Raw genomic sequence first — 25,454 nt, 5'->3', positions numbered from 1 at the left:
TACAGTGACTTGAGAGGAGAGAAATTGGAAGCACTACACATAAACAAAATGATTGTGAGGTTAGGCTTTGCTTCAAAGGAGAGTAAATAAAGGGAGTGATAGCTGGCAATAGGGTTAGGGTCTAGAGCAGGTTTTTGGAACACGGGACAGCATGTTTGTATGCTGCTGGAATAGTAGAAAAGAAGAGAAAATTATTGGAGTGATGTCTGTGAGTAGGTGAAAAGGAATGGGGTCTTATACACAAGTGGAAAGATAAGGACATGAAAAGCTTACCAATGGTGAGAGGTAACAAGACAGACTATGTGAGTACAGATACTAAAAGTTAGATAGATGTGGTGGTGGGAGCCTGTGTAAGTTCTATTCAATTTACTCAGCAAATTAAGCAGCAAAGTCATCAGCAGAGAATAAAGATGGGAAGAGTTTTGAGGTTTGAGCAGCAAAATAAAGGTGTGGAATACTCATCTAGGAGTATAGTTGAGGGAATGGAGTAGGGATTTATAAAATGATTGAAACATAAGGGCCCACTTGGGGCTTCATGAAAGGAATCTGTTTCAGAATCATTAATAGGGCAATACTGGATTAGAATAGGCAAAAACCTGGAGAACAGGAGAAAGATCAGTTAGGAAGTTATGTTAGTAGCCACAAGAAAAAACTACAGAGGGATATCATCTAAATGAGGGCAACAGCGGCTAGAGGACAAGTGAAGACATAGATATAACACAGTTATCACAGAAGCAGGACCAATGGAATTTGGTAAGCAATTAGAAGTGACTAAGAAAAGGAATGGAGTGGAAGATGGCCCTGTAGTATTGAGCTTAAGGGAAATGAAGTATGGCAATGCCAATGCTGAACTCAGAGATCTATTTCAATACTGCAAAAAGCAGTAACCAAATTGGTCAGCAGATTAAAGCCATATAAGTATAATTTTTGAGTGAAGAGAAGAAGAAAGATTTTAAAAGATTAAAATTATTAATAGTCTCAAGGAATGTTTCCGATTTTTTTGTTGTTTTTGGTGACTAAGTTAAGATAGAATAAAAGGGTGGCAAACTGAGGGGCATCTAGGTTATCAAAAATACTGGCAATTGAAAAAAGAATAGGGCTTGTTTAATAAAAGAAGGGAATGCTACAAACGTTTATAAAAGTGCTTATATAGAAAGCTTATATACCAGACACTATTCTAGCATCTCCTTTAACCCTAAAAATAAGCGTAGATCTCTTATGCCTTTGTTACAGTTAAGGAAAATAAAGTATAGAGAGCTTATATAGCCTTCACAAGGTGAGAAGATTAATGGCAGAGCCAGAAGTCAAACACAGATCTGAATGACTCCAAAGTCCAAGTTCTTAACCACAACACAACACATGCTCTGTAAAATGTAGGGCCTTGGAGAGTAGGTATAGGTTGTTTAGCTTCCAAGGAGAATTTTAGAGTAAAAGATATTAGAGGAGGTATTATTCCAAAAATGACACTGTCCAAGGTGTGGTCATACCTATAATTAGCTACATATAGAGATGCAGAGGTCAGAATTTAGGAAATCAAGGAACTAAGAGCAAAGATGTACTGAAGGGATTATCAACATAATAGTTGATATAACCAAAATGAGAAGCAAGGGAAAAAGAGAAAAGGATATCCAGGTGCTATCATCATCAAGGAAGATCAGCAGGTAAAAGACTTCACAAGAGAAAAGATTGTTGAATGATGATTCAAAGAAGATTACATGGAAAGAGCAGCAGGAAAAAGGGTGCACCACAGGACTCAGAGGAAGAGTTTAAGAGGGTGACAGGACTTGTTGCATGGAAAAAGCCAAATGCCAGTTGTGGCTAGACAAGAAGAGTCAAGGAAGAGTCAAGGAAAACTTTAAAGATAAAGGCAATTTGTATGTATTTATTCAACAACTTTCAATGAATATTTATTAAAAGTCTACTAACTCTTCTAGGCACAGGAGAGAAATAGTGGGGGTATGGAGAGGGGTGGTAACGAGATATTCCATAGTGCGTAGAGGATCGGGATTCATTGATTCTTAACCTTTTATTTTGGTGTGGGTAAGGGGACCTTTGAAACTCCTGTGAACCCTAACTACCGATAAATAGACATACACAAATATTTGTATTGATAAGTGGGATAAAATTTTAAATGAATGAATCATGAATTAAGGATCTTTAGTCCTTCTCTCATCAAGCTAACCAATGTAACATGACCCAATACCTCATTTCTCCCCTCTCCTACCATAAACTGCTGAATACTCAAAATATTTTTTTTATTTAAAAGTTGTTTAATATTACCAGTTTTTATTGGTCACTTCCAGGATTTAAAAGTACTCTAATACAGTATGATCATATTAAACTGCATCCATTCATTCTTTCACATAATCAGTATATAACATTCACTGTGCACCTACTACGTCCTAGTACTATGGTAGGCATCCTATTCAGTAATAATCACAAGAGAAAAGTGAATACCCCAAATATTATATTCATTATCTAATATAGGAAAAAATTTAGGCCATAAGCTATAAAACATAAGAAACATGCTAGAAAATGCAGATTTTGTGACTGTTGCTAATAGAACAAACTTGAATTAATTAATTTCTCTGTTTTCTCTACTGTTTCTTACCCTCTGCCCTCCCAACTCTATTTCATATACCCAACAAGAGACCTTGTGCTGTTTTCAGCAAAGTGGACTTAGGCCTGTTTTGCTTTATAGAAACAGGCATACAAATTAGTTAATTGAAAAATTGATTCACTGTGCCACAGACTAGTAAATACAGGTACTAAGAAACAAAGATAAATGAGACTGCCCCCGCTTTTAGGAGCTCATAGTGAAAGAGAGACAGTTAAAGCCATTTTAGCTCAAAAAACGGATACTTTTGCAAATAGTTCTGTTGTATCAACAAGTTTCTGATCTCTTCTTTTTCTGATATAAACACAACCATACAAACACACCTACTTAAAACCCAGTGTTATTCTGGGCACACATATTTTTAAATTACAACAAAATTAGGGGTCTAACTTACCATCATTTTTTCAAAGAGATCCAGTACTTCCTTTTCTGACAGATTCAAAGATCGTTCATCATATAATGGCTGAGCTGCTGGAAACTCACTCATCGCAACTTGAGAATCAATAGGATGTTGAATAAGAGGTTTTTCTTTTTTGACAGTAGATTTTCTAAAACTTGTAATTCGGTCACGCTGCAAACAGAAAAAAAAAGCCCTAAGAAACAGATCAAGAACCACGAACATGAAGAATAGAAACATCAAAATGGCACTTAGTATAATATATATCCTTATTGTCTTTTGACAAAATGTTATTTTAAGCAGCAAGCTCCAGTTAGAGATTGTACTATTTTGAAAGCTTGAAGTAGTTCTTCAGCCGCAGAAGTCTGGGGGTGAAAAGTATTCCTCAAAAGTAAAACTTAGTCCCTTGTCCTTTCTGTTCTGCACAGTAAATTGGTGAAAGAAAGTCTCGGATCAAAGTCCTGTGGTTGTTTCAGGGAGAATGTGTCTTTGGTGGCAACTTTAGAGCTATGAAAAAAAGAGACAAAATAAAAGGTGCTACAAATATCCAATTATGTGGAAAAATTATGGTTACGTTTCTCATCTTCAAAGTGGTAAAAATTGTGACAAGTATATATGAATAATTTGTCAGGGTAGCAGCAGAGCAGAGTGGTTAAGAACATGGATTCTGAAGCCAGACTACCTGGGTCTGAATCCAAGCTCTGCCATTTACTAGCTGGGTGACCCTACGAAGGTCACTTGGTCTCTATAACTGTTTCCTCATCTCTAAAATAGGGATAATTACATTACCTACACCATAGAGTTATTGTGAGATTTAACTTAATATGTTTAGTGTGCTTAGCTGCTATTTATTATTATTGTTGGTACTATTATTTTTATTTTCCCCCAACTTTTTCTTCTCTAAAAAGTGAGACCAATGAGGAAGCAAAACAAAAATAAAAACATCAACTTTTCCACTTACTAGAAATATAACATAAACAGAAATATCTTTTTTTTTTTTTTTTTTTTTTTTTCGTGACCGGCACTCAGCCAGTGAGTGCACCGGTCATTCCTATATAGGATCCGAACCCGCGGCGGGAGCGTTGTCGCGCTCCCAGCGCAGCACTCTACCGAGTGCGCCACGGGCTCGGCCCTAAACAGAAATATCTTAATACCACAAACACTATTAGGAAGAAATTGCTATTTTATGGATATTGACTTTGAACCATTGAGTCCATGCACAATCTCTAATAATTAGCTTGCTATTTCACATAAAGTGGGTTAATGATTTCAGTTGCATATAAACAGGCCATTCAATTTTAAACCACAAAATGTTAGACATCAAAAATTAGTTATGTACATAAAACTGAATGCAACTCAGTTTTATTCTGGTTTCTGTTAGGAAGCACATGCATACCACTGGCTCATGTTAAACAAGCAGACATGTTAGATACGAGGACAGTGCATCTTCACTGCCATGTTACCAGAGACCTTACAAATTACTTCAACAATACAAAAAGCCCAATAGAAGTTATTACTACAGCTTATGTAAAATTATGTTGACCCCAATTAAAGAACATACCTTTATTTTATTAATTCAAAGAACACTTTTTTTTTTAACTAAAAGGTGTACTTTGAAAGAAATGTCAGCAGTTTAAGCAGCTTATTTAGGATTACAAAAATGATTTGAGTACATGTTGCTTACCAAGAGATTATATAAATTATAATTTTTTAGAACTGGGAAGAAACTTGAAAAATTATCTAGACCAACTCCCTCATTTCACAGAAAGAGTGACTTGCCTAGATTTTCGAGCCCCTGGTTCCTATCCCAGTCTTCACATTAACTTAAGGTTCATTTCTCTGAATCATCTTGAACCATATTTTCAAATTTTCTTTTAATTCTTTGAGGGAAATTAAGTTGGTTTAGATACGGAGTATATCTTCACACAACTCAAAAAAAAATTAAGTAATCCCAAAGAAGCTGAGTACATATTCGTCAAATATTACTTAAAGATATGGTGGAGATGAAAGCATTTAAATATGTAATTGACCATCAAATCAACATATCTCTTTTCCTTTCCCTTCCTATCATTTAATGTTTACTTTTGCAATACTAGTTTTTTTTTACTGAGTAGCATTACTTACAAATATTTGATCTTATGCTACATCCTTCATTTTTATCTAGAAAATTGGCTTTTGATTTCAGCTATATCTTGGTAAGAAAATGAAGTTAAACCACATACCTTCATCTCCTGAGAGCACTAACACTATTTTACATTATTTGCAGATAGGTAATATCACACAGAAAAAAATTGACATTGCTTAAAATACCTTTTTTAAAGTTTAGCTATAAAAGGGCACACTTAAATTTTGAGCCTATAATTTTTAATGTTTTACTATGATAGACTCAGATTGAAAATATTTAAGGTTTTTAAAGTTAATAGCCTATATCTAACTAATAGAATGAACTTAATTTCCTTTCTATTTGAAATTAATTTCCCCCAATATTAATGTTTAATATATTCACAGTCAATTTATTTGGCTATCAAAAAAGGAAATGCCTGTGTTTTCCAGAGTCTACATTTACATAGAGATTTAAAAAAACATTTGGTTAAAGTACATATCAGGAGGATGATATCAAATTTTGTTGGGATCTCACACAATAGTTTATAGATAGTTAATATTCAAAAGAGAGAAGTCATTCTATTCCATTCTACTGTACTTTGTAAACATCCAGACATTTTGTATCTTACATATATCAATGCTTTCATGTCCACCCATTTTAATGAAAAGGCAACATGCATAAGTAATGTAATAACATGCTGCTAAGACCACCTTACCACATCATCTGCCAAAGTTTTTATTTGAATGTTCTATTAAAACCAAAAGGAAACAAACAAAAAGAAGAAATACCAGTCAGATAAGAGAAATTCATAGATCAAACAAGAAAATAATAATTGAATGATTCTCATTTTTTATTTTATCAACTGTAAGTAGTCAAAAAGAATTAGAAAGTTCAAATATATAAATAATACATTCTTTACAAACAGAAAAGCACAACTTTTTAAAAATTAAAAATTAAAGGGGGGTGGGGGTTGTTTTAAAATATGGCTCCCAAGGTCCCAAAGCCAGACCTGGATCAGCCATCACTACCACAATGTTCAAATGAGAGGAAACATACAGCAAAATCATAAACCTCTGCAGGTTTTTTTGAAGTTTTGGAATGAATGATCATGTTTTTAAGATACCTAAAATTAAAAAACAACATGTACAATAGGAAAATGTCACATTAACAGCAATGAAATATAATGAAACAACTCCATCTAAGAACTCAGTATTACATCTAACAGATATTTAAAGGACATCTTTGTAAACATTCTAAATAAAATTGAACTTAGTAATTCTGTTAATATATGCCCATTTCTCAAAAATTCCCAGCACTTTTTTTGCATGTCGTTTTCTACTTCTAATACTGAGAATCATTGAAAATGGTGCTTTCTAGTAGATAAAACACAATGGTTAATAAAAATACCTCAACATATGGGCACCATTATTTGAAGAATTAGAGTACAACAATACTAAAGTAATACCTAACAATTTAGTAATCTTCCATGATTCAGAAGATACTTCAAGATCATACAGTAACATGATTTGCATAAAGCAGTTTTATTATATTATAAATACTTTGATGTGCCAACTTAAGTGATGTAATAAGGAAAGAACCAGATTGTTAAAGACTGTCTGTTAGGAATTGAATTTAACCCTTCTGCCACATATAATACATTGATTTCTTTCTCTTTTTTTTTCGAAAAAATGACTGGTAAGGGGATCTAAACCCTTGACTTGGTGTTGTCAGCACTACGCTCTCCCAAGTGAGCTAACCGGCCATCCCTATATGGGATCCAAACCCGTGGCCTTGGTGTTATCAGTACCACACTCTTCCAAGTGAGCCACGGACCGGCCCCTTATTTGCTATTTTTGGTGATGTCTGTTCATATCTTTTGTACGTTAAATTTCAGTTGAAAGAAGTAATATTTATACAAGATTGGGGTTTTTTGTTTGTTTGTTGTTTGTTGTTTGTTTTTTTAAAGATGATCGGTAAGGGGATCTTAACCCTTGACTTGGTGTTGTCAGCACCATGCTCTCTCAAGTGAGCAAACCACCCATCCCCATATAGGGATCCGAACCCATGGCCTTGGTGTTATGGGCATCACACTCTCCCGAGTGAGCCATGGGCCAGCCCTCTATACATTGATTTCTTACAACCGAAGCTGAATAATGTGTATCAACTTGGTCATGTATGTTCATGTCCCTCTTTACTAAGAAAAATACAGTCTTCTCACTGGTGCGGAGGATTCCATCGTGAGTTTTGAGTGAGAATTGCTTGGTCTCGGGATCTCAGGAAATCATCTTCAAATACCACCAACCCAGTGCTGTTAAAGGTCATCCTCCCCTGGATCAGTTGGGGCAAATATACTATTACACTTGTATATACAGTTCTTTTTCTACTTTTAATCCATTGATTCCCTCAGGGATCTAAACATCTAATTTCTGTACTATGTCTTCATTATATCCTGCTGACACAAACCCCAATAAATCTTTACTGCCTAGGAAAAAGAAAAGAGGAGGGGATTATTTATATCAGAACTGAAGCTATTTTAAGAAAGATGAATTCACCCTAGGACTCTCTCTACCAGTTATTTTCTCTTTAGTTATTCTAATGGGTTACAGAAAACTCTAATGCACAATGGCAAGCTTTGTGATTTCACATAATGCAAAATCAGAGAAAGAAATGGCAAAGAATCCAAAGTCCATTAACTAACCCTGCCACCATCTGGATGTGTGCCTGCCTGTCCACCTAGGTTTTTGAGACACATTATGCAGTTCTTCAGGTGACTCTTGTTTTCCTTATTTTCCCATCCTTTGAAGTTATAAGCTCAAGATTGGAAATGTATCCATAGCTCTAAAGGAAGAATGTAAATTAGGGGAAAATATAATTTTATTTAGTCAAATTTTCTAAGTTAAGGTACACATATGTCTGAAATGCTTCAAATGTGTATCTCAACTGAATACATGTTGACAGTTTAATCACAGGAGACAGACATAAGAAAAAAATAATTGCTAGCAATATTTCCATCTGGTCTTACGGGAAGAGACTTGAGTGGTCCTCTCTCCCCACTACTATTCTCTTTTTTGGAATTAACATACTTTTTGTCCATACTAAAACACACAGTATGGAGTTAGAAACTATTCAAACTGGATAGAATTTGCGATAATCTGGCCAAAGCCTCTCATTTTACAAATAAGAAGGTAACATTTATGTTAATGGTAGCACCTGCATTCCATTTGTCTAGGTTGAAGACTTGCATGTCACCTTGGTCTCCCCCCACTCCTTCATTCCCAATAGTCAAGCAGATGTCCAGTCCCATAGTAATCCTTTTGTAGTCTGCAAAGATCTGGTTCAAGCTGCCATCGGCTGTTGCCCAGATTGCTGTAGTAACATCCTGTCTCCCCGCTTCCACCTTTGCTCTCCTACAGTTAATTCTGAACAAAGCACACAGAAGTGATACTGTGAAAGCCAAAGTCACATCATATCACTCCTCAGCTCAAAACTATCCAATGGCTCTCTATTTTCCTTCCCAGCACAAGTCTAAGTTGTTACAATGGCCTACAAGGTCCTATTGATCTGCAAACTCCCCATATCCCTCTGACCTCATCTCCTGCTTCTCTCCCTTCATTCACCCAGCTCCAGTCACATGGACCTAATAAGGCAATGAGCCACATGCACTGGCTTTCTTCTGCCTCGAATGCTCTTTTCCATTCTCCATATGGCTCACTTCCTCACCCTCCTTACAAGGTTTTGTTCAGTGAAGCCTACTGGGTCCATCCTATTTAAAATGGAAACATCCGCCCCCTCCACATTCCTGGCTCTCCTGACCTGATTTACCATTCTCTACTTTTCCTTTTTACAATAGGACTTAGCACATTTCAACATAATCTATTATTTACTTTATTATTATTTTTGTTTGTTTTTCACACTAAAAATGTGAGCTCCACAAACACAGGGATTTTTGTCTGGTTTAGGGGTGTACCCCTAATGCCTAGAGCAGTGCTTGGCACACTGAAGCTCAATAAAGATTATGAATCACTATCACATTCCCATTCATAAATATTCAATGCCTCCTGATGACCTATAGAAAAAAGACTAATATCCTTAACCTGGCATTCAAAGCCATGTATGATTCGGCCCTAGGCTACCTTCTACTTCTTCCCTCATGACCCCTCTGCTATTAAAAAAAAACCTAGAAATCCTTTTTTCAATGCCCCACAATGTCCCGTTTGTGCCTCCATCATTCCCTCTGACCTGAAATGCCCATTTTGCTAGACACATTTCTATTTCTGGAACTTCCATTGAGTTTGAAGTTCAGTTATTGATAAACCAAATGTGGACCCCTTGTCTAAAATAATACTGGAGGAGGATTGTGCTTTGTTTATTTTATTCTTAAAGAATTTTTTTTCCTAACAGTCATCTTCAAGAATGATAGAGCACCCCAAGGCACATAGGAAACTACACTCCCATAAAAAATTACCCCAATTACTTGTGATAGAGAACTATAAAGAAAAACACTCTGCTCCTCATTTCTTGATTTATAAATTTCATTCAAATACAAAGTGTATGTCCTGTATAACTGTGCACATTTAACCTAATATGGATATTTTCTCATTTACGTCATGTAAAAATATGCTTTCATATCTTATTTCATAAATATATTTCATAAATATACTGTTAACATTATTTAGAATTCTTCTTTATAACTTCAGAAAAAAAGAGACAAATGTGGTCTATTGAAAAGGAAAATCTTTAAGCAGATATGAAGAGGTTAAGTTTCAGAAAGGGCGATATTTGGCCATTGTACATTAAAAATGCATTTAAATCATTGCATAAGTTAAAATTAAATGATCTGCAATAGAAAATAAATTATTTCTGCCACACAATTGTCTTTACGTATTAATCAAAAAAAAGAGAGGTACAAAAGGACTTGAGAATAACAACAAAAACAATATCAAAAAGAAAAAAGTTCAGAGAACTGTAAAGAACTATCTTTTGACAGTATTAAATCAGTCATTTCCATGTAAACTGACCTTTAAAACATATTTGAAAATCATCATACTAAAAAATATTTTCATTTATAAAGATGCTCTTCAGGGACAAGCTCTCAAATTTTATCTGAATGTCATTTATAGAGGTGTGTGCATCTCTCTGTCACACTACACACAAGTAAATATTATGGATTTTACTCCTGTTTACAAAACTAAAGATACTGTGGAGTTAAAAAAAAAAAAAAATCAAAAACCAAAAATGACCTAAAAAATCTTCACTAGAGTCACACCCCTGAATTAAAAGCACCGATTAAGGTCATTTTAGTAAGTTTTTATTATGCAAATCTAATGAAAATGGTCATTGCAATGAGGGTATATTGCACCAATAAGTATAGTGACCATATATTTTCATTAAAATCCACTCTGGAAAAGCAATAAGATTGTGCATTAGTCAAGCAATCAGAGTTTATTAAACTTCATTAATGATCAGCTATATTAAATATAACTTAGTACAGTATTATATGAGTATCATATAATTATAAGTATCACTCCAGAGTTTCAACCCCTTAAGAATAAGAGAAATGTCTGAATTACTTATAAACTCTAATGCTGAAATTCTGATTGCAATGCAAGATTCATTATTGCAAGAAAATTAAGTTAATTTTCTCAATCAGGCAGAAATTAACAAAACAGCAAGATGTAAAGATTCAACTCTCTTATGGCTAATGTTACATGGTAATACAATGTTTTATAAACATCATGCAATTAGTCTAGTACCATAGAAATTGGACAACTAAATTGCATATAATTCAAAAGTCTCACTACCAACTCAAAAACTTAGTCACACTATTTTGACTATTTTCTTCTCTTTTAAAGAAAATGAGTAAGCTGGCCATTACAACAAAGATGAAATGTCGATTATTTACCCAGTTTTAAGTTTCTTGCTCTCCGAGAAGGGCAGGGGCAATAGGACACAGAAAACCACGTTCAATTCAATAGAACAAATATTTGAGCATATACTATGCACCTGTTCAGTGCTGGGCACTAGAAGTCAATGGTAAACAAGATAAACATGATTTCTTCCTTTATGGAGGTTACAGTTTAGTTGAATATCAAGAGGAATGAAAGAACAACCGCAGTAGAAAGATTCTGAGAGTTCCGACAGGGTAGTACCCTATTATAACCTCCATATACTCTCCAAGTTAGAAAAAACCTTGGAGAAGGTGATCAACATCAATCACTGAGGACATCCCCACCCAATACTTACTCAGATCAGCAGCAGTCACAGAAGGAAGTAGTTACTATTCAAAGGCCTGCCTTCTAACTTTTCAGATCCTGTACTCACCCTGCACTTTAAAAACCAGTAAGACCAATCAAGGCAATTCAAGGCCATTCAATCACCTGGTAACCACGCTAAACATACTGTTCAGGCATTGAAATATTTAATCATAAAGATATTTTGCATTGGTTGAGTACCTCTTAGTTGTGTTTATTTCACCAAGAAAGCTATCTATAATTGTATTTTTAGAACTGAGCTCAATATAGAGGTTTGATTCTAAGACGACAGGAGGAAAATAATTTTTTTTTTTAACAATCATTGAACTACGTACTGCCTGTATTTAAAATTACTCCAAAACATTCTTTCATCTCCTTTCTAACAATAAGGGTCATTTTCAGACACCCACATGTCATCTTAGGTACTGGAGTCCTCTACCACCATTAGCACTTATGAAGAGATGCTAGATAGATGCTAGGCACTGGGGATTTGAAGAGACATGATCCTGCCCTGGAAGCTCAAAAGCCTAGTAGTTAAGAAGATGAAGTTACAGACATTAAGCTCCAATTCTCCACCTTACTTTGCTATTGTTAACATCTTGAACTGTCCATTTCATCATTTTAGTAGAGCAATACTTTTATATTTCTGTAACTATAAACATAACATCTCAGAAGTACTATCAAATCAAAAGCCTCAAATTTTAACCCACCAGAGTTCTTTGCTATTGCAGATCAAAATTGTTTCTACCATTTTTATGACAAGAAAAAAAAAATTCCTTTCGGGATTTTCTTCTTAAGATGCTCTTTCAATTTATAAAGAACAAAATGTTTATTTACAAGAAATCAAATATGACATCACAGTACATAGGGTTTCGGTTTTCTTCACGAAGCAAAAGACTGTGTTGACTTTACTGGATAAATTTTGTAATCTGTGATAACAAGATAGGATCTATCTTAAATGAATTGTCTTGCCAAAATTTCAACCTTGAACTGCCAAGTGGGCTGAATATGATATGAGAATCTAGCAGTCTCTTCTGTGTAATAAGCATGATCACCTTCAGGATTAAGCGCAACTGGTTCAGGAAATGTATGTCTGCTGCTTAGGTCTTTAAAAAAAGATTCACACTAATGAACTGGAGGAAGTTACCTACTACCCAAATTAAGCAGAAACAATTGCAGAAATAATTTATCTTTTTAAGAGTAGTAGCTTCTTCTGCTGGTATAGAAATAATGTTTGTTTGCTTTGTAGTACATCATTTCAAATGGGAAAAAATTGTTTGGACATGAAAGTTCTTTCTTTCTTGGTACATGAACAAAAAACAACAGAAATGACAAAGAAAGCTACCTTTACACAAATAAACAAGGTTCAAAACCTAGCACAGTACTCTGTACATAACAGACATCCTTAGCCAAGTGGGGCTCAATATTTAATAAATAAATTTTTACTTTCTCTGTTTTAAAACAAGACAAATGTCTCAACCAGACATTAATCAAATACCCAATATATGCCCAGCACTTTGGCACATCGAAGTTTAAGATACGATTCTTCCCTTAAGGCATTTATAATCTAACCAGGGAGTGAAAACTAAACACATAAAAACAGATAATTAAATGCTAAACTATGAGATTCTAAGGTATGTAGTTTCTCCTCCTAGGTATTATCACATTGCTCTGTCTTATCTTCACAGCATTAAACAGTATCTGAAATGATCTTGTTTTTATTTACTTGCTTGTGTTCTAGTTTCTAGAAAACAAGTTCCCTAACAGCAGAGACCTTAAATGTCTTATTCACTTTCAGATCTCTGACACTTAGAAAAGTAGCTGGTACATAATACCTGCTCAAATATCTAGTGAATAAATTTATTTACATATGGTAAGAGTTCAAAGAAGATACAGATGAATATAGCTTCACTGAGAAACTATAAAGAATTGTGCCCTAATAGCCAGAAAGAAGGGAAAAGAGAAAATTACACAAAAGGAGCAATGTTAACGTTTTACTTCAGGGAAGTTGGGGAGAGCAGCCTTATGAAACAAAACGTTCAAGCAGAAGATCATTAAATTTTGAATATGTAGGGTGAAGCCCGATTAGAGGCAGTCTTGAAAACCACAAGGAGTAGTTTTAGACTAAAAATGACAACCACTGGGGGGTTCTTAGGATTTCCTGATTCAGACAGAGACATGGAGAAAGCAGTATTTTAGAAAGCTGACTTTGGGTGGCACAAGTCCACAGTCTTTTATCTGAAACCCTTGAAGCCTGCTGTGTTTTGGAATTCCAAATGTTTCACATTTTAGAAAGGAATATGGTATGTGTACCATATATTACAAAACACACCCAGCAGAAAACAGGTTATCCATATGCAGAAGAATAAAACTAGACCCCTAGCTCTCATCATACACAAAAATCAACTCAAATGGATTAAAGACTTAAATATAAGACCTGAAACTATGAAACTAATAGAAGAAAACATAGGGGAAATGCTTCAGGACATTGGTCTGGGCAAAGATTTTATAAATAAGACCTCAAAAGCAGAGGCAACAAAAGGAAAAATAAACAAATAGGATTATATCAAACTAAAAAGCTTTTGCACAGAAAAAAAAAAAAACCCATCAACAAAGCAAAGAGACAACCTGCAGAATGAGAAAAAATATTTGCAAACTATCAGCTGACAAGGGATTAAAATCCAGAATATACAAGGAACTCAAACAACTCAACAATAAAAAACAAATAATCCAATTTAAAAATGAGCAAATGATCTAAATAGACACTTCTCAAAAGACATACAAATGATCAACAAGTGTATGAAAAAATACTCAACATCACTAATCACCAGGGAAATGCAAATCAAAACCACAATGAGATATCATCTCACCCCAGTTAGAATGGCTACTATCAAAAAGAACAAAAACAACAAATGCTGGTGCGGACACCGAGAAAAGGGAATTCTTATATACTGTTGGTAAACATGCAAATCCGTACAGCTATTATGGAAAATACTATGGAGATTTCTCAAAAAACTACCAATAGAATTCTCAAGTGAAACAGCAATCCCACTACTGGGTATATATCCAAAGGAAAGGAAATTAGTATGTCAAAGGAGTACCTGCATCCCCATGTTTATCACAGCACTTGTTGGAAAAATAGAATAGCTTGGTCAGGGCTCTTGCCTTGGGTCCATTTGGGTGTGGTTCAGCATCCTCTGTAAGCAAATTTTGTGTGTGTGTGTGTGTGTGTGTGTGTGTGTGTGTGTGTGTGTGTGTGTGTGTGTGTGTGTGCAGTTAGTGCGCATGCGTGACAGTGTATCTTTTTAGTTTTGTTGCTGTTCTTGTATTCTTGAGAGAGAGAGAGAGTTTTAGTGAAGCAGGCAGGCGGGTAGGCATCCGCCCCGGAGAGCCATGCTTTCCAACCTATGGCTCCAAGGACCTTTTGGCCAGTTACCTAGCTCATAGACCTGCGTGAAGGGGTCTGGTGATCCAGCCTGGCATGTGAAGGGTTTGTAACCCAGTCTGTGAATGGGCTTGAGGGGTCGGGGAGCTCCAGACCCAGCCCTAGCTCAACAATTGGCCCAGTCAGTGCAGGATTACCGGCAGGTAAAAGGGCACCACAACTGGCATAGTCATGGTCGAGTAGTTAGACAATTGGCACTGTGAGGATTCCAGGCCTTAGTCTAGCCAGACAAATTGGCATAGTCGGGCAGGATTATGACACAGCACTATTCACAATAGCCAAAATATGGATCAACTAAGTGTCCACCCACTGATGATTAGATAGAGAAAACATGGTATATATACATAATGGAATGATATTAAAAACTGAAATCCTGTCATTTGCAGCAACATGGATGAGCCTAGAGGGCATTATGTTAAGTGAAATAAGCTGGGAACAGAAAGATAAATACTGCGTGTCCTCACCCATATGTGTGAACTAAAAAAGTTGATCTCATAGAAACAGAGAGTAGAATGGTGGTTACTAGAGGCTGGAAAGGGGAGAGGGGATAGGGAGAGGTTGGTCACAGATACAAAATTATAGCTAGATAGGAGGAATAAGTTCTAGTATTCTGTAGCACAGAAGGGTAACTATAGTTAAAAACAATTTATTGTATAATTTCAAATAGCTAGAAGAGAGGATTTTTAATGTTCCCAACACAAAGAAATGACAACTGTTTGAGGTTACAAATATACTGATTACCCTGATTTGATAATTACACATTGTATACATGTATCCAAATACCACAGCCTCAAGTAGGTTGGGGTTTGTGACAAAATGGTTAAAGTCTGTTTTCAGAGCTTTCACATTTTAGAATTTCACAAAAGGGTTGTGTACCTGTAATATTCAGGATATATTGGAGAAGGGATCAAAGGCTAAAAAGAAGACTCGCAAAGTTCAGCAAATTTGTTCTATTCGACCTAAATAACAGCTATCATTTACTGGGCATTTATTATGTGCCAGACACTATAGTAAGAGCTTTACATGCATTGCCTCATTTAAATCTGCACAATAATCCTATACACAGGAATGTATGTCCTATTTTGTGCATTAGGAAATCAAGTTTTACAGTCATTTAAGTCATTTGTTTGAAGTCGTGAAGATAATAAATCACACAGTTGGGATTAGCATTTAGGTCTGATTAGAACCCAGGCTCTAAAGCCTCTGTCCACACTCTGAATTCTGTGTGCAAGAGTCTTTATCAGTATAACAATACTGGTTAGAGCTCAAGCTCTTTTTCAATCTTGGCCTTTCTATGTGCTCTGTGCTCTGTTTAGAGCACTCACCCTTGCCCACCTGGCCCCCCTTTCTTCTTCACCTCACCATCTCCTACTCATTCTTTTTGCTCTCAGCTAAGGTTACAGTTGGCGCTGTTATAGTCTCCCATGGTTCCTGAACTTCCCCTTTTGTAACACACTCCAATTAACAAATCACAATCACCTCTTGATATGGGTCTTCCCTGCTGTACTGTAAACTCAATGTAGTAAGGACCAAGTCTCTCTTGGTCCCCACTGTGTCCTGAGGTTTTTGCAGTGTTTCTAGGACATAGTAAGCACTCAAACCTGTGATTATTGACAGAACTGGGGCTGGGGTGAGGAGAGAGAGAACAAGAGAGACAGAGAGCGAGAGCAAGAGAGAATGAGAGAGATCCAGTTGTGCAATGATAGGAGCTTAGACTAGGATGGTAGCAATAGGAATAGAGAAGGCAGTTAGTATACATAATTTTCTTTTAAATTATGCTTGTTATTGAAGCAATGTACCCAGACATATGATTGTTGTTTGTATTAAATAGAGTAATTTAAATATATATCTGTTGTGGTGATTACTATCTTTAAAACACACAAATAACTACTAAATGGCTATGATTATCACTCAGGAGATACTTTACTTCACAATAACTTGCCATATATCTACTTCAAGTAGCTTTTATAAATAACCGCATCATTTAGTTTTCTGATGTAGCTGCAAAATTAATCTGACAAAACAAAATGATTCACTCCTTTAAAAACTTGAGTATAGGGGCCGAGCCCGTGGCGCACTTGGTAGAGTGCTGCGCTGGGAGCGCAGCAACGCTCCCGCCGCGGGTTCGGATCCTATATAAGAATGACTGGTGCACTCACTGGCTGAGTGCCCGTCACGAAAAAATGACAAAAAAAAAAAAAAAAAAAACTTGAGTATAAATCACCTAAAACTGAAAATTATCCCTAAGTTATGAAGAAGGCATTATAACATACTTTTTGCAGAAACAAAATACACAAAAGTCAACGATGACTTAAGCTAATTTCACTATTAGTACTTCTAACCAATATTCTTGAATTTGCAAACAATCCCCAATTCAAGAATCAGTCAAGTCTAAAAGTTCATTTGTGGAGCAGTTGTTTAGCCCTTGGAACACATGTATCCAAAGGTGTAACTCGTAAAAATGGTTTTCAAAGTGAAAGCAGACAACCTTCCCCCCATGAAAAACAAAAACAGCTTATTTGGACTTGTACAGGAAGAACTTTTAAAATAGGTAAATATAACAAATATTTAAAACTTAAAAGTTTAAACAAAATATGATTACACGGTAGACAAAAATTATTTTAATTTTCAGAAAACTTAAAAAGGGTTTTTGAAAGAATTTAGTATTTTAAAAAATTATTAAGTTTTGTCAACTTCATTTCCCCCCCAATGGGCATCAGATTCTATGCTAAGTACTGATAACTCAGTTAAAAGCTTTTGTCCCATAGTGTTCCTTTAATAGTTTTTTACTTAGTTTTAATTTGGATAAGGGATTCCTTCACAAGATAGTGACAGAAATTCTGTCAAAACAATAAGTAAAGAACACAATGAAAAAAATGTATCATTTATGGCACTGTGCTTTACAAATACTGTCATAACGAATTAACAGATAGTTTTAATATTCTGACTTTTTTATGATTTTAGGCAAAGCAATAATTGTATTAGTGTTTATTCTGGTAGACCTCAAATTTCTCCTACTCCGTGTTTTTCATCACGTAATCTTCATATTTTTGAACAACTGAGGTGGAATAAGAACTATAAATAAATCAACAATTATACTTAACCCTTGAAGTCTTGTATGTAGTGTGTAACTGTATCAGTTACAATTACAAAATGATGAGCTGTATGTCCCTTTGCCTGAAATATTACAGGCAACCCAACAACTAATGTAATGATCTTTACACATGTACAGGTCAAAGAAAATGATTCAGATTTTTTTTTAAATTAATATCGTGAATCAAAGAAACTTTTCAGTCTAAAGATTTTGATGTAGAAAATATCTTTTTTTTCTCTTTTCACCTAAACTTTAAGACAATAGCGATGTGTCCTATACATCAATATATAGATAATAGTTTGTATAAAAGTGGCTATTAACCTCCTCTACAATTCTTTGACTTCACTAACATCAATGAAGCCTTCCAACCCAGCAAACTCAAGCCCTTACATGGGGGTTCCTGAAAACTGACAGATATGTGTTACATCTATGCACATAATAATTACGCCATGTTAAAATTGCCAATAACACTCAGTATGTATGAAAGCTCTTGGAAAAAAAACAAAGAAAGTCTGAGTTATGCAGGATAAATCTGAGAAGTTCTAAACTTATTTTAATAGCATTTGCTCAAGTTTCTATTTTCCTCACTGCTGAGTAACTTGGTTTTATAACAGTTTGGCCAATTAGGAATTAGGAAGGTTAAACTTAAATGTTACTATGCAACTGACAGGAAGATTTATAGTCAGTAGATCACTGAAATACAAATATAGATGTGCTGAACATTTATAGAATTTCTTACTGTGTTGTCATGAGTTCTAGCTTCAAATTAATATGCCAGAATCATAGCCAAGTTTTTTGTAAAATTCCTAAACTGACTTCTCTTCAAGTACCATTCTGTTTGCTAATAACGATATACTTATTCTAAACTAAATGACCTATTTAATGGCTGTAATCAATACAATCGAAGTTTTTGAGGTACACGGGCCCTTTATAACCCTGATTTAACATACAGAGTTAGTTCTGCCATGATATTTTCTTACAGAAACAAAGATTTCAATGATGGTTGAATTCCCAAATTAGCTTTAAAAATCTTTTTAAATCTATAATACACCTTCAGATTTGTACCAGTTGTAAGTAGTATTCCAACTCCATCTTTCTTTGAAACACTTTCTGTAGAAAATATACATTCCAATTCAGGGTGTAAAAAACTTGGTTTTTCCTTTCTTCAAGCAGGGCTGGCTGCACTAGCAATGATACATAAGAGGACAGAAGAGAAACAACTTGCCACTTAATTCAGAATAAGAGTTCAGAGAGTAACACAGGAAAAGACATCACTCTAGATCAAGCTCCATGGGTGTCTTAACTGGAAGACAGGAGGCAGTTTACCCCTTCCATAAGAAAAATTGTCCTGAGATCTAAATCCCTTCATAAAGACTGCCTCTAGAGTACTTACAGTGAGAATTTTTCAAGAGCTTAAGTACCAACTTGATTCACCAAGTTGAAAGGTCTCTCCATTTTCAGATATCTGTTGAACTCTGAATATCTCAAACTTCACAAACTATACACAAGTATCCTCCTAGTTGAGGTTTATATAGTGACCATTTATTTTAGGAAGGCATTAAAAATGACCTCTTCCCTCTCTATTAATACCATCATAGAATGTGCTAAAACAGGTGTTTTCTATCACATGAAATGCAGAAAAGAGACCATATGTAGACCCACAGCTATAGATGGTAACTAACCATGAACATGTAACCCACTGATGTTGAAGGGGTAACAGAGTTTTAAAACTCAAAAAGTTATGGAGCACGATGTGTCACCAGTAGCCAAAAATGTGGAGTGTTCCTGAGCTACAATATGCTTTAAAGAACCTGGAAACACCACAAAAGTAGTATTTTTTCTTATTACTCTCAAGGTCTTAGTTCGAACCTTGATTATAGCATTTAACATAGTATATAATTTTCCACTGAAGAGAATGAATTCCCTGAGATAGAGACTGGGTCTTATGTAGTTTCAGATATATGTTACATAAATGGGTTAAAAATGGCCTCTATATATTGGTCCCATGTTGTTTACTTCTTCACAGCAGACTAACACCCATCAGCTCAAAAGCTCACAGTTGCCAAAGTCAAATTTCTACACATCCAATTGTTTTATATATAGCCTGAATAAACCAATTTTTGGCCATTTAGAGCCTGCCGGGTCTGCATACTCTGTTCTAGCTACATAGCAACAAGTCAAAGAAATAAAGGGAAGGAAGGGAGGGAAAAAGGGAGAGAGGGGGAGAGACACAAGAGGGAGGTAGAGGGAGAAAAAGGAGGAAAGAAGAGGGAATGAATGAATGAGAATCTCTTTGTCAAATTGTAGAGGTGAATACCTAACAGAGGATGGTGTTAATTTATAACATGTATACTAAAAGAAAAAAAGAAAGAGAAGCTAGACCTGAAGAGAGAACATCACTATTATTTGTACTACTAATTAAGATTCACTGAGCACCTACTATGTGCCAGTCACTGTTCTGAGTACTTTAATTAATCCCAACAACAAACCTGCAATGTAGGTATTATTATGATCCCCATTTTACTGATTATGAAGGCACACAGAAGTTAAACAAGACCATTTTAGATAATGTTCTCTGACCTGCGTGCAGCATCACCATGCTAGCCAACAATATACCTTCGAAAGGTAAACAGCAAACACAGTACTATAGTGTGCTGTGACTCCTTGTACAGATGGAAGGACTTCAACATATTCGATAGTTCCCTTGGTTGAAAACCAATGAAAGTTTTTACTATGTTTTGTTTTTATTTTTGGCAGCTGGCCAGTAACAGGGATCAAACCCTGGACCTTGGTGTTATCAACACCACCCTCTAACCAACTGAGCTAAGTAGCCAGCCCACAATGAAAGCCTCTGACCTGACGTCTCAGATCATTTGCATAGTTTACTTTTAGAATTTGAGCAAGAGCTATAGAGCACAAAGGTCATGTGCCTCCCAGATCACTTCACATGAACTTAGCTTGTGTAACTTAGCTTGTGTATAAAAGCTGTTGAATTTATTTTCTGACACAGACCTTTTCAGGCATTCATTAGTCAGCACTTGACTAGCCAAGTGTAAAACACAAAATAATCTGTAAGCAACAAATGCACTCTCATGAACATATACCAGAAGATTTTCCCATTGTATTTGCCTTAAAAGATATATAGAAGGAAAATGTCATGAAATAAATGTTAATAATCTCTGTGAGATAAATTTTCAGTTGGATTTGCTTTTTAAAAATATTTATTCTACTTATTTAAATTACATGACAATAAAATTAGGTACTTCCATCATACATAATAAATCTTAAAGATAAAAACCTTCCCAGTTTCTGCTTTCATCTACTTAAGTTCAGTTCCGGCAACATTACAAAATGAGTATATTAACTTAATCCCTCAAAGCCTTGGTGATTTCAACATAAACTTTAGAGACAGCCAACAATGAAGAATTCATTCTCTCTGACCTAGCTTGTCAAACAGAAGCTTCCCTCGAGTTCCAGCAAGAAGGTAGAACCACAAACTTACCAGTCTTACTAAATGGAATCAGGAGAGAGAAAACCACCATAAAATGAGGTCATGTGTATAACATGCTACTTAAAAAGTTTCCTAGTCTCTACATCCCATATGTTTTAATTAAATCATTATAGGGTATAGTTTCAAGGAGGGAAAAAAACAGGAACTGAAAACAAATCAGAAAGGATTACTTCAGAAATATCCATTTATAACCAAGTCGTTTGCTGCAAGCCCTCTAGAAGTACATTCATCATGAGTAAAATCTGTCAAATTGATGGGAAGTTTTCTGCCAAAATCCATGTTGATGTGACCATCCAGAACAAATGTAACATTTGTTCCTACTGAACAGTGACTTGGAATTACTTCTAACTTCTCTTCTCCCTCCCAGCATGACCTATGAGAATGTTCTAGCTTAAAGAATATAAAAAGGTACACTACTAATATAATCCTCAAACTACATTATGTATTTAAAGTATTCTAACAAGGTTTAATCTGAATTTTTACAATAACCAAGGATGAAACACTATGTGACAAGGCAAAACCTAGATGGCTGCTTACTGAAGAGAGACTGAAAAGTATGCTCTCAATCTCTTCAAGTGTAAGTGATAAACTGTAAGGCTCCCGTTAGCACTAAAATTCTGCTTCTGTGCTGTATTTCTAATAGAAATATGATATGTACTTGAGCTGGCAACTTTGATATGTGAACCCAGCAGGATGGAATTTTAACTGAGGCTGGAGAGAGTGTTGTAATAAACAACAGGAAAGGAATGGATACATCACATGATCAGAGGGAAAACAGTTAGGAGGAAACATGTCTGGAAACAAGGAGAAGAAGACATATGTAAGCAGTTTTTATGAACAAACCAAGTTCAGCAAAGGAAGTAACTGCCAAATAACTATCGAACAAAATAAAGGGAGACTGCCAGATTGAGGTTAAAAAATTGTTGAGTAGGCAATTTTGACCTAAATCCAAGAGATTATACCTGGAGTCTAAGTAAGAAAGTTGAACCAGCTTGGTTAACATTCAGCCATGACCGACCAAGTGCTCCAGGCAGAGGGGTGGAGAAGTAAAAGAATAGTGGCTATGTCAAGCTGGGTTTTTGTTTTTGTTTTTTCCAAATGAGTCTAGGACTTCCACTTCTGCTCAATTTACCATCTGGCTCAAAACATCCAAAAAAAAAAAAAAAAGATGGAAATATTTCAAACGACAGTTTTCTAGACACTGGACATCAGGCAACAAAGGAATGAGGTGAGCCCTATGATTGCCCCAGCTTACCGTCTTGAGAGAATTTCCAGGCCACGCCTCAGGGAGTGGGAACCCAGCCAGAGCTCTGTGGACAGCCCACAATAAGGACTTGAGAATCCAAGGAGACCAGGCTGCTAGAGTTCACAAGACAGACTGCCAGAAAGGAAAGAGGCCTACAGAGGAAGAACTCAAGAGATATGCAGATGGTCCACCTTGACTACTCAGCAGAGTACTGATTGGCATATGTATGTACAGAAATAACCTAGGGATGGCTAAAGAACCATCCAAGAGGCTGAGAGAGACCACCACCTTGCACTCACACAGAGCCAGGAATAAAATCTGTTTCTACCAGTCTGTCTAGAAAACCTCATAGTTAGTTCATGAGGCATTGGGTAGAACTCTCAGAAGACTCTTGCCTTAGTAGTAGGGAATAATTAGTCCTAGACTAAACCTTGCTCTGGCCTTGCCAAGCAAATCTCAAAAACAAGACCCAAAAGGATCAATCTGTTTCCAAGTAACTTAACTGCATCCCAGAACAAAGCTTTAGAATAATTATAGAAATACAAAAATATCCAGCACCCACAACAAGGTAAAATTCACAAAATCTGGTATCCAATCAAAGATTACCAAGCATGCAAAAAAGCAGGAATATATGACCCATAATGAAGTGAAAAAGGAAACTGATCAATCAAAACTGACCCAGAACTAACACAGATGTTAAAATTAGCAGACAAAGGCATTGAAATTTATTTTAACTTTACTCCATATGTTGAAAAAATTAGAAATGTGGAAGGTATTTTTTAAAAAGCCAAATTGAACTTCTAGAGATGAAAATTGCAATGCCATAGCAGAAAAATTCACTAAAAAATTAATAGTAAATTAGACATTGTCGATGGAAAGATTAGTGCATTTAACATATGCTGTAGAGACTTTCTAAAATGAAACACAAAGAAAAAAAGGAACAAACAAATGAAAATGAAAAGAACATCAATGACATGAGAGAAAATTTCAAGTGACCAAAATATACGTGTAATTGAAGTCCTGAAGGAGAAGAGAGATGACAAATATTTAAAGATATAATGGCCAAAACTTTTACAGATTTTTTATAAAAATAAAAAGCAACTGATCCAAAAAGCCCAGTGAACCCCAGCACAAACAACATGAAGGAAACTACACCAAGACACATCTTAATCAAAATACTGAAAACTAGTGATAAACAGAAAATATTAAAAGCAGCTGGGGTGTGGCGGGGGAAGACATGTTACCTAAAAGACTGGAAGAAAATAAACCATGCTAACACTAGTCAAAAAAAAAAAAAGGTTACAATATCTGTGTTAATTCTAGGCAAAGTGGATTTCACAGCAAAAAAATATTGCCAGGGACAAAAAAGGTCATTTCATAATGACAAAGGTGTCAATTAATCAAGAGGATATAACAATTCTAAACATTTAGGCCTGTAATGACAAAGCTTCAAGATACATGAAGTAGAAAGTATAAGATAGAACTACAGGGTAAAACAGACAAATCCACAATTACACTCAGAGATTTCAGTGCCACTCTCTCAATAACTGAAAGAATAAGCAGACAGAAAATTGGAAAAAAAAAATTTTCATCACTTTTCTAAAAGAGTTTCTGTAGAACTGATGTTAAGTAGGATACACCAGTGATGCCATAGTGTTGGGTCTCCTCCCGTTTTTTTCTTTCTCGGTTTTATGGATCTTCTCAAAGAACCAACTTTTGCTTTTATTGGTTATTCTATGTTGTTTTTATATTTTGTGATTTCCATTTTGACTTTTATTATTTTCTTTCTTCATACTTTGGGTTTCATTTGCTCTTTTTTTTTCCTAATGAGAACTACAAACCACTGCTGAGAGAAATTAGAGAGCATACAAGAAGATGGAAAGATATCCCATGCTCTTGGATTGGAAGAATCAACATAGTGAAAATGTCCATACTACCCAAAGTGATATACAAATTCAATACAATCCCCATCAAAATTCCAATGACATTTTTCTCAGAAATGGAAAGAACTATCCAGACATTTATATGGAATAACAAAAGACCACACATAGCCAAAGCAATGCTGAGTAAAAAAAATAAAGCTGGAGGCATAATACTACCTGACTTTAAACTATACTACAAAGCTATAATAACCAAAATAGTATGGGACCGGCATAAAAACAGACACACTGATCAATGGAATAGAATAGAGAATCCAGAAATCAACCCACACACCTACAACCATCTGATCTTTGACAAAGGCACCAAGCCTATTCACTGGGGAAGGGACTGCCTCTTCAGCAAATGGTGCTGGGATAACTGGATATCCATATGCAGGAGAATGAAACTAGACCCATACCTCTCACCATATACTAAAATCAACTCAAAATGGATTAAGGATTTAAATATACACCCTGAAACAATAAAACTTCTTAAAGAAAACATAGGAGAAACACTTCAGGAAATAGGACTGGACACAGACTTCATGAATACGACCCCAAAAGCACGGGCAACCAAAGGAAAAATAAACAAATGGGATTATAGCAAGCTAAAGAGCTTCTGTACAGCAAAAGAAACAATTAACAGAGTTAAAAGACAACCAACAGAGTGGGAGAAAATATTTGCAAAATATACATCTGACAAAGGATTAATATCCAGAATATATAAGGAACTCAAAAAACTTTACAAGAAAAAAACAAGCAACCCAATTAAAAAATGGGCAAAGAGCTAAGTAGGCATTTCTCTAAGGAAGATATACAAATGGCCAACAGACATATGAAAAAATGCTCAACATCACTCAGCATCCGGGA

General features: G+C 35.4%; 1 protein-coding gene across 2 annotated transcripts in view; it reads right to left on the bottom strand.

Moving 5' to 3' along the window:
• Positions 1 to 25,454, bottom strand: part of DIAPH2 (diaphanous related formin 2) — an 834,932-nt gene that overhangs the window by 778,299 nt on the left and 31,179 nt on the right. For both annotated transcript variants that reach the window (XM_063083053.1, XM_063083052.1), the window contains exons 2-3: positions 5,834 to 5,866; positions 3,012 to 3,188 (exon numbers count right to left, since the gene is read on the bottom strand). In XM_063083053.1, coding sequence (XP_062939123.1) covers positions 3,012 to 3,188; positions 5,834 to 5,866 — 210 coding nt within the window. The remainder of the gene's footprint in view (positions 1 to 3,011; positions 3,189 to 5,833; positions 5,867 to 25,454) is intronic.

Source organism: Cynocephalus volans, chromosome X (assembly GCF_027409185.1).
Source record: "Cynocephalus volans isolate mCynVol1 chromosome X, mCynVol1.pri, whole genome shotgun sequence".
In the NCBI taxonomy this organism is placed as follows: domain Eukaryota; kingdom Metazoa; phylum Chordata; class Mammalia; order Dermoptera; family Cynocephalidae; genus Cynocephalus; species Cynocephalus volans.
The sequence above is the reverse complement of the archived record's forward strand: the minus strand, read 5'-3'. Positions and strand labels throughout refer to the sequence as shown.